The sequence below is a fragment of the Anomaloglossus baeobatrachus genome, chromosome 8 (assembly GCF_048569485.1).
Source record: "Anomaloglossus baeobatrachus isolate aAnoBae1 chromosome 8, aAnoBae1.hap1, whole genome shotgun sequence".
In the NCBI taxonomy this organism is placed as follows: Eukaryota; Metazoa; Chordata; class Amphibia; order Anura; family Aromobatidae; genus Anomaloglossus; species Anomaloglossus baeobatrachus.
In genome coordinates, this window is record NC_134360.1 from 10,818,216 (window position 1) to 10,831,925 (window position 13,710).

General features: G+C 51.6%; 1 protein-coding gene across 1 annotated transcript in view; it reads left to right on the top strand.

Moving 5' to 3' along the window:
• Nucleotides 1-13,710, top strand: part of CACNA1D (calcium voltage-gated channel subunit alpha1 D) — a 390,642-nt gene that overhangs the window by 241,916 nt on the left and 135,016 nt on the right. The window contains exons 17-19 of the mRNA XM_075321032.1: nt 1,671-1,740; nt 10,330-10,378; nt 10,993-11,125. Of these exons, the coding sequence (XP_075177147.1) occupies nt 1,671-1,740; nt 10,330-10,378; nt 10,993-11,125 (252 nt within the window). The remainder of the gene's footprint in view (nt 1-1,670; nt 1,741-10,329; nt 10,379-10,992; nt 11,126-13,710) is intronic.

Below are 13,710 nucleotides of genomic sequence, written 5' to 3' on the forward strand. Positions count from 1 at the left end.
TCCAGCCTATATTACTGGGATGGGACACTCTGGATCCATACGACATTCACATCCAGCCTATATTACTGGGATGGGACACTCTGGATACACATGGCATTCACATCCAGCCTATATTACTGGGATGGGACACTCTGGATCCATACGACATTCACATCCAGCCTATATTACTGGGATGTGACACTCTGGATCCATACGACATTCACATCCAGCTTATATTACTGGGATGGGACACTCTGGATCCATACGACATTCACATCCAGCCTATATTACTGGGATGGGACACTCTGGATACACATGGCATTCACATCCAGCCTATATTCCAAGGATGTGACACTCTGGATCCATACGACATTCACATCCAGCCTATATTACTGGGATGGGACACTCTGGATCCATACGACATTCACATCCAGCCTATATTACTAGGATGGGACACTCTGGATACACACGACATTCACATCCAGCCTATATTCCAAGGATGTGACACTCTGGATCCATACGACATTCACATCCAGCCTATATTACTGGGATGGGACACTCTGGATCCATACGACATTCACATCCAGCCTATATTACTAGGATGGGACACTCTGGATACACACGACATTCACATCCAGCCTATATTACTGGGATGGGACACTCTGGATCTACACGACATTCACATCCAGCCTATATTACTAGGATGGGACACTCTGGATACACACGACATTCACATCCAGCCTATATTACTGGGATGGGACACTCTGGATCCATACGACATTCACATCCAGCCTATATTACTGGGATGTGACACTCTGAATACACACGACATTCACATCCAGCTTATATTACTGGGATGGGACACTCTGGATCTACACGACATTCACATCCAGCCTATATTACTGGGATGGGACACTCTGGATCTACACGACATTCACATCCAGCCTATATTACTGGGATGGGACACTCTGAATACACACGACATTCACATCCAGCCTATATTACTGGGATGGGACACTCTGAATACACACAACATTCACACTCAGCCTATATTACTGGGATGGGACACTCTGAATACACACGACATTCACATCCAGCCTATATTACTAGGATGGGACACTCTGGATACACATGACATTCACATCCAGCCTATATTACTGGGATGGGACACTCTGGATCCATACGACATTCACATCCAGCCTATATTACTGGGATGTGACACTCTGAATACACACGACATTCACATCCAGCTTATATTACTGGGATGGGACACTCTGGATCTACACGACATTCACATCCAGCCTATATTACTGGGATGGGACACTCTGGATCTACACGACATTCACATCCAGCCTATATTACTGGGATGGGACACTCTGAATACACACGACATTCACATCCAGCTTATATTACTGGGATGGGACACTCTGAATACACACAACATTCACATCCAGCCTATATTACTGGGATGGGACACTCTGAATACACACGACATTCACATCCAGCCTATATTACTGGGATGGGACACTCTGAATACACACGACATTCACATCCAGCCTATATTACTGGGATGGGACACTCTGAATACACACAACATTCACACTCAGCCTATATTAATATTACAGGGATATATATATATATTTTTAAATTACATTCAATGTTTTTAAAGTTTCCTCTACTTTTTGTTTTAGGAAAGAAAGTCTGGAGAACAAAGATGGAGATAAAGGGGAGAATGATCGAAAAAAAGCCATCGATGCAAAGGTTGTATGTCCTTTAGGCTGTGTGTTTATTCCTCTTTGTAGAGAGTTTAGGCCTGGGGAATAATGTCCTGTGTGGGAGACTTTGAGACTTTTTTTTTTGGCCAAGTGCCAGATGACAACCTTGGGATCATTTGTGCCTAAATATATGAGACTCAGTCCTTAAAGGCATTTTCTGCTTCCAGCTACAGTTCAAAACAAACAAACTGTGCTTTACTCACCTTCCCCAGGTCCAGCCCTGATTCTCCTCCGCTTCCAGTGTCTGTCATTATCTGCAGCACTGATGTCACATAGACAGCGCTGCAGACAATGACTGAGCTCAGCGGATCAGCCCTGGTAGATGGAGTAAGCCGCTCAGAGCTGCTGAGGTCACTGGCTGAAGCGCTGTTGACAGCAATAGACACCGAGAGCAGTGCCGAAGATTTAACGCTGGACCTGGGGAGGGTGATTAAAGAACATTTGTTTTGTTTTGGAGGGTGGGAAGGGGCAGTTAATGAACAGCACTTGGAAAGGGGTTTCGGTAAACAAAAAAACTCCTTTAGATCATGGCGGTCAGGACTTGGTGGTGTTTACGCTGGATTTGTAATCTGATGGACTCGTGTCTCTTGGTACTTTACATGCTGCGACATCGCTAGCGATTTCGTTAGCGATGTGAAATTCTAGATCGCAAGTGCGATCTTTCGAGGACACACATAGGTCACTTTACGCATGTGCGATCTCAAAAGATCTTTGCTATCTAGAAAGCACTTGTTATCTAGAATTTCACATCGCTAACGAGATCGTTAGCGATGTCGCAGCATGTAAAGTACCTTTTAGAATTAAAATAGGCGAGTAATCGCTTGTCTTACCATGTGTGCCGGTGCGGGGGATCATATCGGCTCCTTATCCAGAATGAGCCCATTATGGCCCCGTACGTTTAGCCTCCACCATTATTATGCACAGGCTATCACTCCGGCTCCCCGGATTTACATCCAACATCGGGGGATGCAACAATGTGACAGAAGATCTCCAACCACACAAGTCATGTAGGACATTGTTATATGAGCCCCCATCCACTAATGACGTCTGCCCCCCATTTCTGGTCACTTTGTATAGAGTAAGGAACGTTCTTTACATTAGGCCACAATACAGGCCTCCAATTCCTAGTCTCATCCCAGATTATAGCAGATTTTACTATTAACATTTATGTTACAGGGAAGGTGTCATCACAAAGTGACCTCTGGCTGTTTAAAATTATTTATTTTTTACATTTTTGATTTTTTTTTTGTTTATATGTCATTTTCTCCATTCAAAAATAATCAGAAATTTTGCAATTTCCAAACATCAGGCTACTGTCTTTTTATTGAAAATAGATAAAAAAAAACAACAAACAAACAAAAAACATTATCCATATTAAAAACTGACATGTTTCAGGCATACAATCTCTTAATCATAGCATGGATATATATATATATATATATATATATATATATATATTGTGAGACTGTGACCGGGGTTATCTATGACGGCCGGTATGTCTCGCCCCGGTTGTGCTCACTCCATGATAGAAAGTAACTCCACTCCAGGGTTAATGCTGTTTCCCTACAGGCTGAAAGAAGGGTTAAAAGGAAACAGGAAGATGGGCGTGGTGGCCGAGTGTGAGGGAGTGAACACAACTCCCTGAGTTCTCTGCCGGAGAGGCACATGTGTACTGTTGTGGACTTTTGTTTGAGTATTAAACCGTGTGCTGTGAACCTTGGTGCCTGGATCCCGTGTCTTCTGCTGCGCAGCCGACCACGCTACCTCACATATGGTGGAGAATGCGGGCATGCCAGCCCGGTGAGGTGTAGCATCCATCCCTGGTGACCCAGCAGCGCATGTCCTGGATTCGAGCGGCTATACTACAGCCCAAACCCGGCGACGCCATGGAGGACATACTAAAGCAGCTGGCTCAGGCTACTGCACAGCAACAACAGATGAATACACACCTTCTCCGGACGTTGGATCATCAGCAGCAATCCTTGAAATTGCAGGAACAGAGGCACCAAGAACAGATGGTCCTCCTGGCTAAGTCGATCCGTGCCGGACCGGCAGCAACAACCCCGGGACCGGGTGACGACGGCAGCGTCCGGAAAGCGGTGAGACAAGCGTTGCAAAAGATGACCCCGGGGGATGATGTGGAAGCGTTCCTGGCGGTGTTTGAGCGGGTGGCCGAGCGGGAAAAGCTGCCGACCCCCCAGTGGGCTGAGGTATTGTCGCCCTATCTGACGGGGGAGCCCCAAAAAGCGTACCTGGACCTCTGTACCGAGGACGCCATAGAATATGCGACTTTGAAAGCCGAAATACTGGCTCGGTTGGGGGTGAATACCTATGTACGGGCTCAGCGGGTAAATCAGTGGTTCTATGAGGAAGCCAAACCCGTACGCTCCCAGGCCTATGACTTGTTGCATCTTGTAAAAAAGTGGTTGCAGCCTGACACTCTGAGCCCGGCGCAAATGGTGGAAAGGGTAGTAGTTGATCGTTTTGTGCGCACTTTACCCGTCACCATTCAACGGTGGGTAGGACAGGGCGACCCGAGTACCCTGGACCAATTAGTGTCTCTGGTAGAGCGGCATGTGGCTACGCAGGACTTGATACGGGACACTGAGACTTTGCGTACCGCCCGTCGGTCCGGCCCCTCCAAGCCTAGGGCCAAGGACCCACCGCCGACACCGGTGCAGGAGTCCGCTACCGTCCCGTCTGAGGCCGCGCCCGCCGTCCCTGAGGTCCGGAAGGTTCTGTACCCTAAACGACAACTCGTCAAGGGGGTTTCCTTCCCTATTAGATGTTGGCGGTGCCAGCGGGTGGGACATATGGAAGCCCAGTGTCCACTCACCACGGAGCCCATGGATTGTGGGGTTACCCGGCGGGGTTCAATGTATGCTCAGGTGGTGTGTACCGCTGACCTGGTCTCCCCAGAGACTGAGCCCCACTTGTGCCAAATACAGGTGAATGGATGTCCGGTTACAGGCTTGTTGGATTCCGGAAGCTTAGTGACCCTTGTGCGATCAACCCTAAGGGCTAAAGTAAAGGCCACAGGACGTACCGTGGGGGTGGTTTGCATACATGGTGACCGCCGAGACTATCCCACGGGGATTGTCACCATCACAGCACCTTGCGGTCAGGTGCAACATGAGGTGGGACTTATTAACACTCTTCCCTATGACGTGATCCTAGGAAGGGATCTGCCCTATTGGACTTTATGGAAGGGACCTCCTAAGTCCCCTCAGATATTGGTCAGTCCGGGACCTGAGCCCTACAATCCTGAATCCGGGACGCCTGCCGTTGGGGTTCCCATGATAGGGACAGAATGTGAACCCGATAGGTCGCTCCTAGAGGTATTGGCAGGAGAGGCTGAGACGGTCGAGCCCATCCCGGAGTTGGAGGCGTCCCCGGATACGTTTGGGACAGCCCAACTCCAGGACCCTACATTAATACATGCCCGGAGTCGGGTGACAGTAGTTGACGGGGTGGCACAGCTGCCCGGTTCCCAGGTAAGGTACCCCCATTTCGCTCTTAAGCAGGATTTACTCTACCGGGTAGATGAAATACGGGGCGTGGGGGTAGAGCAGTTGGTGGTGCCCCAGCCGTATCGCCAGCGGGTCCTCGACTTAGCTCATAAACACCTGATGAGTGGCCACCTAGGGGTCAAGAAAACGCAGGAGCGAATATTGCAAAGGTTCTATTGGCCCGGGGTCTTTGGGGAGGTAAAACGGTTCTGCGAAACCTGCCCGGAGTGTCAGCTTACCGCACCCCTGACCCACTTTCGCAGTCCGTTGGTGCCCTTACCCATTATAGAAGTCCCTTTTGAACGGATAGGGATGGATCTGGTGGGGCCCCTCGTAAAGTCTGCTCGAGGGCACCAGCACATCCTAGTGATTGTTGACTATGCCACCCGGTATCCAGAGGCGATACCTCTCAGACATACTGCGGCGAAGCTTATAGCTCGGGAGTTGTTTGCTTTGTTCTGCCGGGTGGGGTTGCCCAAGGAGATCCTTACGGATCAGGGGACCCCATTCATGTCTAAAGTGACCAAAGAGCTATGCCGGCTACTCCAGATCAAGCAGTTGCGTACGTCTGTGTATCATCCTCAAACGGACGGTTTAGTCGAGCGTTTCAATAAAACCCTGAAAACCATGCTCAAAAGGGTGATCTCCAAAGACGGGAAAGACTGGGATATGATGCTTCCCTATTTGATGTTTGCCATCCGTGAGGTGCCACAGGCCTCCACGGGGTTTTCGCCTTTTGAGTTGTTATACGGGCGACATCCCCGGGGATTGTTGGACCTGGCAAAGGAAACATGGGAGCAAGAGCCCACCCCCATAAAAGTGGGATTGAACACATTTTAGGAATGCAGAACCGCATAAGCGCGGTCATGCCAATTGTGAAGGAGCATTTACAGGAGGCTCAGGCCGCGCAAAGCGGCCGCTACAATAGACAAGCCACCGTGCGGACCTTTAAACCCGGGGATCGGGTGTTGGTATTGATCCCCACGGCGGAGAGTAAATTCCTGGCTCAGTGGCAAGGCCCCTACGAGATAAAGGAAAGAGTTGGGGTGGTCAATTATAAGGTATTGCAGCCCGGTAGGCGGAAACCTGAACAAATATATCATGTCAACCTATTAAAACCGTGGCAGGAACGGGAAAGCCTGATGGTTGATTTTCCCCCATCTCCCTCCTCTTCGGGTCGTTCAAACCCGGCTCCAGCAACCTCCGGAGAGGACGAACCGGAAGTAAGGATTGGAGAAGCCCTCACCAAGCAACAGAGGCGAGAGGCCAGACGGTTGGTTCAGCAGAACCCCGATGTCTTCTCCGAGTTGCCGGGTAGGACCAGTCTGATACGTCATGACATTGTCACCGAGCCTCACCTGAAGGTACGCCTGAAGTCATACCGGGTGCCGGAGGCTCGAAGACAAGCCATATCAGAGGAAGTGAAGACAATGCTACGCCTGGGGGTCATCGAAAAATCCCGGAGAGAATGGGCTAGTCCCATTGTCCTAATACCAAAACCCGATGGCTCCTTAAGGTTCTGCAATGACTTTAGGAGATTGAACGAAATATCCAAGTTCGATCTGTACCCCATGCCCCGGGTGGATGAGCTGATTGATAGGCTGGGACAGGCGCAATATTTCACCACGCTCGACCTGACCAAGGGGTACTGGCAGGTGCCACTGACGGAGTCCGCCAAGGAGAAAACCGCTTTTGTTACGCCGGAGGGTCTCTTCCACTATGTTGTCTTGCCTTTTGGGTTACATGGCGCTCCGGCCACGTTCCAGAGGTTGATGGACTTGGTGCTGGAACCCCACCAGGCGTATGCATCAGCGTACCTTGATGACATCATTATTTACAGCTCCGAGTGGCAGACCCACTTGGAACAGGTACAAGCGGTGGTGGACGCGCTTCGAACAGCCGGATTGACAGCCAATCCCAAGAAATGTGCGTTGGGACTCACGGAAGCCCGCTACTTGGGCTACGTGATAGGCCATGGAGTGATTAAGCCCCAAATTAACAAGGTTGAGGCGATCCAGAAGTGGCCTAGACCCCTGACCACGAAGCAGGTTAGGGCCTTCCTGGGTATCGTGGGGTACTACAGGAGGTTTGTAAAAGATTTTGCGGGACTATCAGCCCCTTGACGGACCTTCTTAAAGGCAAGAAGTCCGTCATGGTGCGCTGGACCCCGCAGGCCGAGGACTCCTTCCAGGCCCTGAAGGAGGTTCTGTGCGGACAGCCCGTTCTTGTAAACCCTGATTTCCGGAAGGAGTTCATAGTACAGACTGACGCCTCGGAGGTCGGCCTGGGGGCAGTGCTGTCTCAGGTGGTTCGGGGGGAGGAACACCCCGTCACCTTCTTAAGTAGGAAGCTCACCCCTCCCGAGCGGAATTATAGCGTAGTGGAGAAGGAGTGCCTGGCGATCAAGTGGGCCTTGGAGTCCCTACGCTATTACCTGCTGGGACGGCAGTTTCGCTTGGTGACGGATCACTCTCCACTGGTCTGGATGAGGTCCGCCAAGGAACGGAATGCCCGGGTTACCCGGTGGTTCCTTTCTCTGCAGAACTTCCGGTTTACGGTTGAACACCGGGCCGGTAGGTTGCAGGGCAACGCCGATGCCTTGTCCCGCGGCCCGTGTTTGATGGCGGGAGTTCAACCCCGCACGCTTGAACTGAGGGGGGGGGGGGTATGTGAGACTGTGACCGGGGTTATCTATGACGGCCGGTACGTCTCGCCCCGGTTGTGCTCACTCCATGATAGAAAGCAACTCCACTCCAGGGTTAATGCTGTTTCCCTACAGGCTGAAAGAAGGGTTAAAAGGAAACAGGAACAAGGGCGGGGGTGCCGGGTGTGAGGGAGTGAACACAACTCCCTGAGTTTTCTGCCGGAGAGGCACATGTATATTGTTGTGGACTTTTGTTTGGATATTAAACCGTGTGCTGTGACCCTTGGTGCCTGGATCCCGTGTCTTCTGCTGCGCAGCCGACCACGCTACCTCACAATATATATATATATATATATATATATATATATATATATATATATATATATATGTATATATATATATGATATATATATATATATATATATATATATATATATTTTATTTTTATTTTTTTTTTTTTACCAGTAAGTCTTAAGGCTACTTTACACACTGCGATATCGGTCCCGATATCGCTAGTGTGCGTACCCGCCCCCATCTGTTGCGCGACACGGGCATATCGCTGCCCGTGGCGCACAACATCGCCCAGAGCCGTCACACATACTTACCTGTCCGGCGACGTCGCTGTGACCGGCGAACCGCCTCCTTTCTAAGGGGGCGGTCCGTGCGGCGTCACAGCGACGTCACTGAACCGCCGCCCAATCGCAGCGGAGGGGCGGAGATGAGCGGGACGTAACATCCCGCCCACCTCCTTCCTTCCGCATAGCGGCCGGGAGGCAGGTAGGGAGATGTTCCTCGCTCCTGCGGCGTCACACGCAGCGATGTGTGATGCCGCAGGAACGAGGAACAACCTCGTTACTGCTGAAGTAACGATAATTGGGAATGGACCCCCGTGTCGCCGATTAGCGATTTTTCACTGTTTTGCAACGATGCAAAATCGCTAATCGATGTCACACGCAACGGCATCGCTAATGCGGCCGGATGTGCGTCACGAATTCCGTGACCCCAACGACTCCGCATTAGCGATGTCGTAGCGTGTAAAGCCCGCTTTAGGCTATGTGTCCACGGGAGAATGTAGCTGCGGATTTTTCTGCATCAAAATCCGCAGCTTTCCCGCAAAATCCACACCTTTTCAAAGGTGCGGAATTGCCGCGGATTTGATGCGGATTTTGGTGCGGATTTTTTTTTTCTCTCCCAATTTTAAAGCCAAAATCCGGATGAAAATCCGCAACAATAATTGATATGTTGCAGATTTTTCCGGATCAAAATCCGCACGAAATCCGCTGCGGAAAAATCCGCAGCGTTGGCATAGCATTTCCAAAATGCCATAGAAATGGCTGGGAAGTGCCTGAGCTGCAGATTTTCGGGAAATCCGCAGCTTTTCCGCGAGAAATCCGCGGCAAAATCCGCGCATTTTTCGCAGCGTGGGCACATAGGCTTATACTGGACTCCTATTTCCTGTTCTGTTCAGAAGACTTGTCATCAGTCTCATTATCATCAGAGGCAGGATTAGGCCGGGGCCACACGGAGCACTAGTGCAATGCTCGCATGACACATCAGCAGAGCCGAGTGTCATGCTAGTATCCCTGCGACTGAGGTTCGACTGTGCGAGCGGACCTCAGTTGCAGGGGGGCGAGCCGGCGCTGCGGAGGGGTGGGAGGGATTTATCTCCCTCTCTTCTCCGTAGCTGGCTATTACCATTCTCGCCCTGCACTCGCTTTTTTTTCTCGCCCCATACACTTGAATGGGTGCAAGACAAAGAGTCTCGCATTACAGTAGCAGCATGCTGCGATTGTTTTCTCGGTCAGATTAGGGCTGAGAAAATAATCGCTCATGTGCGCTGACACAGGCTAATATTGGTCCGAGTGGAATGCAATGTTTTATCGCACTCCACTCGCACCGATTTTCTCGCCATTTGGCTTAGCCCTTACAGTTACAGCTAACACTTCTACATACAGTACTCAACACAGTCCAATCTATTATTCACATTAGGCAATATCACAGCTCACCTCCTCCCCCATTCCTTCACTGTGCATTTTGCCATGATAACTGCAATCTCAGTAAGTACATCTATATGATTATGTTGGGTCTGATTCAGTCTATTGCTGCAGAATGTAGGAGTCTAGTATTGGGTCCAGTTGCCGTTGTAAAAATTGGAAAACTTTTTATTTTAATATAAATAATGATATGGATAATACTAATATTAATACTATTAATATAGTAATAATAATAATAATAATAATAATAATTATTATTATTATTATTAATTATATGGGAAAAATAAAATTTAATTTAGCATAAAAACAATTTGTCATTTTGTGATAAACTGCCCTTAACCCTGTGGTGTCTGGTTCTTGTTACTGCACTTGTGTTGTTCGATATTGAGAGTTTGATTGTAAGTGTATGAATGTTGTGATTTCTGTAGGTATCAGTGGATGAAGAAGCCGAGGAAGAGAAGGAGCACACGCAGCCAGGTACCGGCTATGTTACAGGGGTCTTCTCTAGTCTGAATGTTTCCTCTATCCATGAGATAAGGAATAACTTCCCGACTTGTGGGAATCCCCAGAAACGGGACTCTAAAGAGAATAGAAGGTAATGAAGATCGATCGTGCGCTGCCTTCATTCCTTATAGGAGAGCTGAACACAACACTTGGGTGGTCTTCATTCCTCCCATAAGAGGTGGTGCACCTGATTGACGTCCGCTCCGTTCCCGAGGTCTTTACAGTCCTTTTCTCTGATGGGTGCAAGTCCCAGTTGTCGGGGAGGTATTCTCTATCCCCCAAGAATAACTGGAGAATACCCCTTTAAAGGCATAATCCAACCTTTAAAAAGCAAAACAACTTTGCACTAAACTTTCCTTATGACCCTCCCTTTGTAAACTCCTCTCTCCCCATGCATCACCCCAGGGGGCCTTTCCGGAGCTTTATCTGAAGGGCGACCCTATTGTTCTTTTCTGTCCATCTGTACAATAGCGTCTGAAGCTGAAGTCTCTGACTCCAATGTCCATGGGTCCTAGCTTCTCGTTTTCGATCCATGAACTCTTCTATTTGTAAGTGATGTCTGTTATTCATAGTGCTTTGTATTGTAGATGAGGAGGATGAGGATGAACCGGAGCTGCCCGCAGGCCCTCGTCCACGTCGCATGTCTGAGCTCAATATGAAAGAAAAGATCACCCCAATTCCGGAGGGCAGCGCCTTCTTCATCTTCAGCAACACCAACCCGTAACTATGAATGTTCTGCCGTGGCTTGTGATGTGTCAGTAATGGTGGTCATATTATAAATGAGGGGGTAAAAGGCATCAGGGGTCACATGGGGGGGGGGTGTCCTGTGACGTATTCTTCCATTTCAAATACTTTTGTAATTAACTCTATTGGTGCAAGAAGAAGCTTGGTACTAAATGCTCCCCACGGGACCGAGCGTCGGGGCAGAATCGGGACCATAAAGGATCATTGCTGTGTGTGGAACATTCTCGATATGTCTTTTATGTTGCAGCAATCACCAAAGCGATGCAGATAGGGAAGTGCGGTCCGTTATTGCACAGAACACATCGGGGGTGAGGGGCCGGAGGTTATACACTGGGGGCGAGGGACCGGAGGTTATACACTGGGGGCGAGGGACCGGAGGTTATACACTGGGGGCGAGGGGCCGGAGGTTATACACTGGGGGCGAGGGGCCGGAGGTTATACACTGGGGGTGAGGAGCCGGAGGTTATACAGTGGGGGCGAGGGGCCGGAGGTTATACACTGGGGGCGAGGGGCCGGAGGTTATACACTGGGGGCGAGGGGCCGGAGGTTATACACTGGGGGCGAGGGGCCGGAGGTTATACACTGGGGGCGAGGGGCTGGAGGTTATACACTGAGAGCGGGGGGCCGAAGGTTATACATTGAGGGCGAGGGGCCAGAGGTTATACACTGGGGGCGAGGGGCCAGAGGTTATACACTGGGGACGAGGGGCCAGAGGTTATACACTGGGGGCGAGGGGCCGGAGGTTATACACTGGGGGCGAGGGGCCGGAGGTTATACACTGGGGGCGAGGGGCCGGAGATTATACACTGGGGGCGAGGGGCCGGAGATTATACACTGGGTGCGAGGGGCCTGAGGTTATACACTGGGTGCGAGGGGCCTGAGGTTATACACTGGGTGCGAGGGGCCTGAGGTTATACAGTGGGGGCGAGGGGCCGGAGGTTATACACTGGGGGCAAGGGGCCGGAGGTTATACATCGAGAAGGAGAGGTCGAAGGTTATACACTGGGGGCGAGGGGCCGGAGGTTATACACTGGGGGCGAGGGGCCGGAGATTATACACTGGGGGCGAGGGGCCGGAGGTTATACACTGGGGGCGAGGGGCCGGAGGTTATACATCGAGAAGGAGAGGTCGAAGGTTATACACTGGGGGCGAGGGGCCGGAGGTTATACACTGGGGGCGAGGGGCCGGAGATTATACACTGGGGGCGAGGGGCCTGAGGTTATACACTGGGGGCGAGGGGCCAGAGGTTATACACTGGGGGCGAGGGGCCGGAGGTTATACACTGGGGGCGAGGGGCCGGAGATTATACACTGGGGGCGAGGGGCCGGAGATTATACACTGGGTGCGAGGGGCCTGAGGTTATACACTGGGTGCGAGGGGCCTGAGGTTATACACTGGGTGCGAGGGGCCTGAGGTTATACACTGGGTGCGAGGGGCCTGAGGTTATACAGTGGGGGCGAGGGGCCGGAGGTTATACACTGGGGGCGAGGGGCCGGAGGTTATACACTGGGGGCGAGGGGCCGGAGGTTATACACTGGGGGCGAGGGGCCGGAGGTTATACACTGGGGGCGAGGGGCCGGAGGTTATACACTGGGGGCGAGGGGCCGGAGGTTATACACTGGGGGCGAGGGGCCGGAGGTTATACACTGGGGGCGAGGGTCTGGGTGTTATACACTGGGGGCGAGGGTCCGGAGGTTATACACTGGGGGCGAGGGGCCGGAGGTTATACACTGGGGGCGAGGGGCCGGAGGTTATACACTGGGGGCGAGGGGCCGGAGGTTATACACTGGGGGCGAGGGGCCGGAGGTTATACACTGGGGGCGAGGGGCCGGAGGTTATACACTGGGGGCGAGGGGCCGGAGGTTATACACTGGGGGCGAGGGGCGGAGGTTATACACTGGGGGCGAGGGTCTGGGTGTTATACACTGGGGGCGAGGGGCCGGAGGTTATACACTGGGGGCGAGGGGCCGGAGGTTATACACTGGGGGCGAGGGGCCGGAGGTTATACACTGGGGGCGAGGGGCGGAGGTTATACACTGGGGGCGAGGGGCCGGAGGTTATACACTGGGGGCGAGGGGCCGGAGGTTATACACTGGGGGCGAGGGGCCGGAGGTTATACACTGGGGGCGAGGGGCCGGAGGTTATACACTGGGGGCGAGGGGCCGGAGGTTATACACTGGGGGCGAGGGGCCGGAGGTTATACACTGGGGGCGAGGGGCCGGAGGTTATACACTGGGGGCGAGGGGCCGGAGGTTATACACTGGGGGCGAGGGGCCGGAGGTTATACACTGGGGGCGAGGGGCCGGAGGTTATACACTGGGGGCGAAGGGCCGGAGGTTATACACTGGGGGCGAGGGGCCGGAGGTTATACACTGGGGGCGAGGGGCCGGAGGTTATACATTGGTGTCAATGTTGCTGAATTTAGAAACGGAATTCATTGAACACCTTGTGTCCCAATACTTGTGTCCATACTGTGCTGACTTTACTGGCGCTTTAATTTACAGTCCACTTTTCTCATATGACCCTATGATAACACTTCCTGTAATTCACTTTTGCCTTAA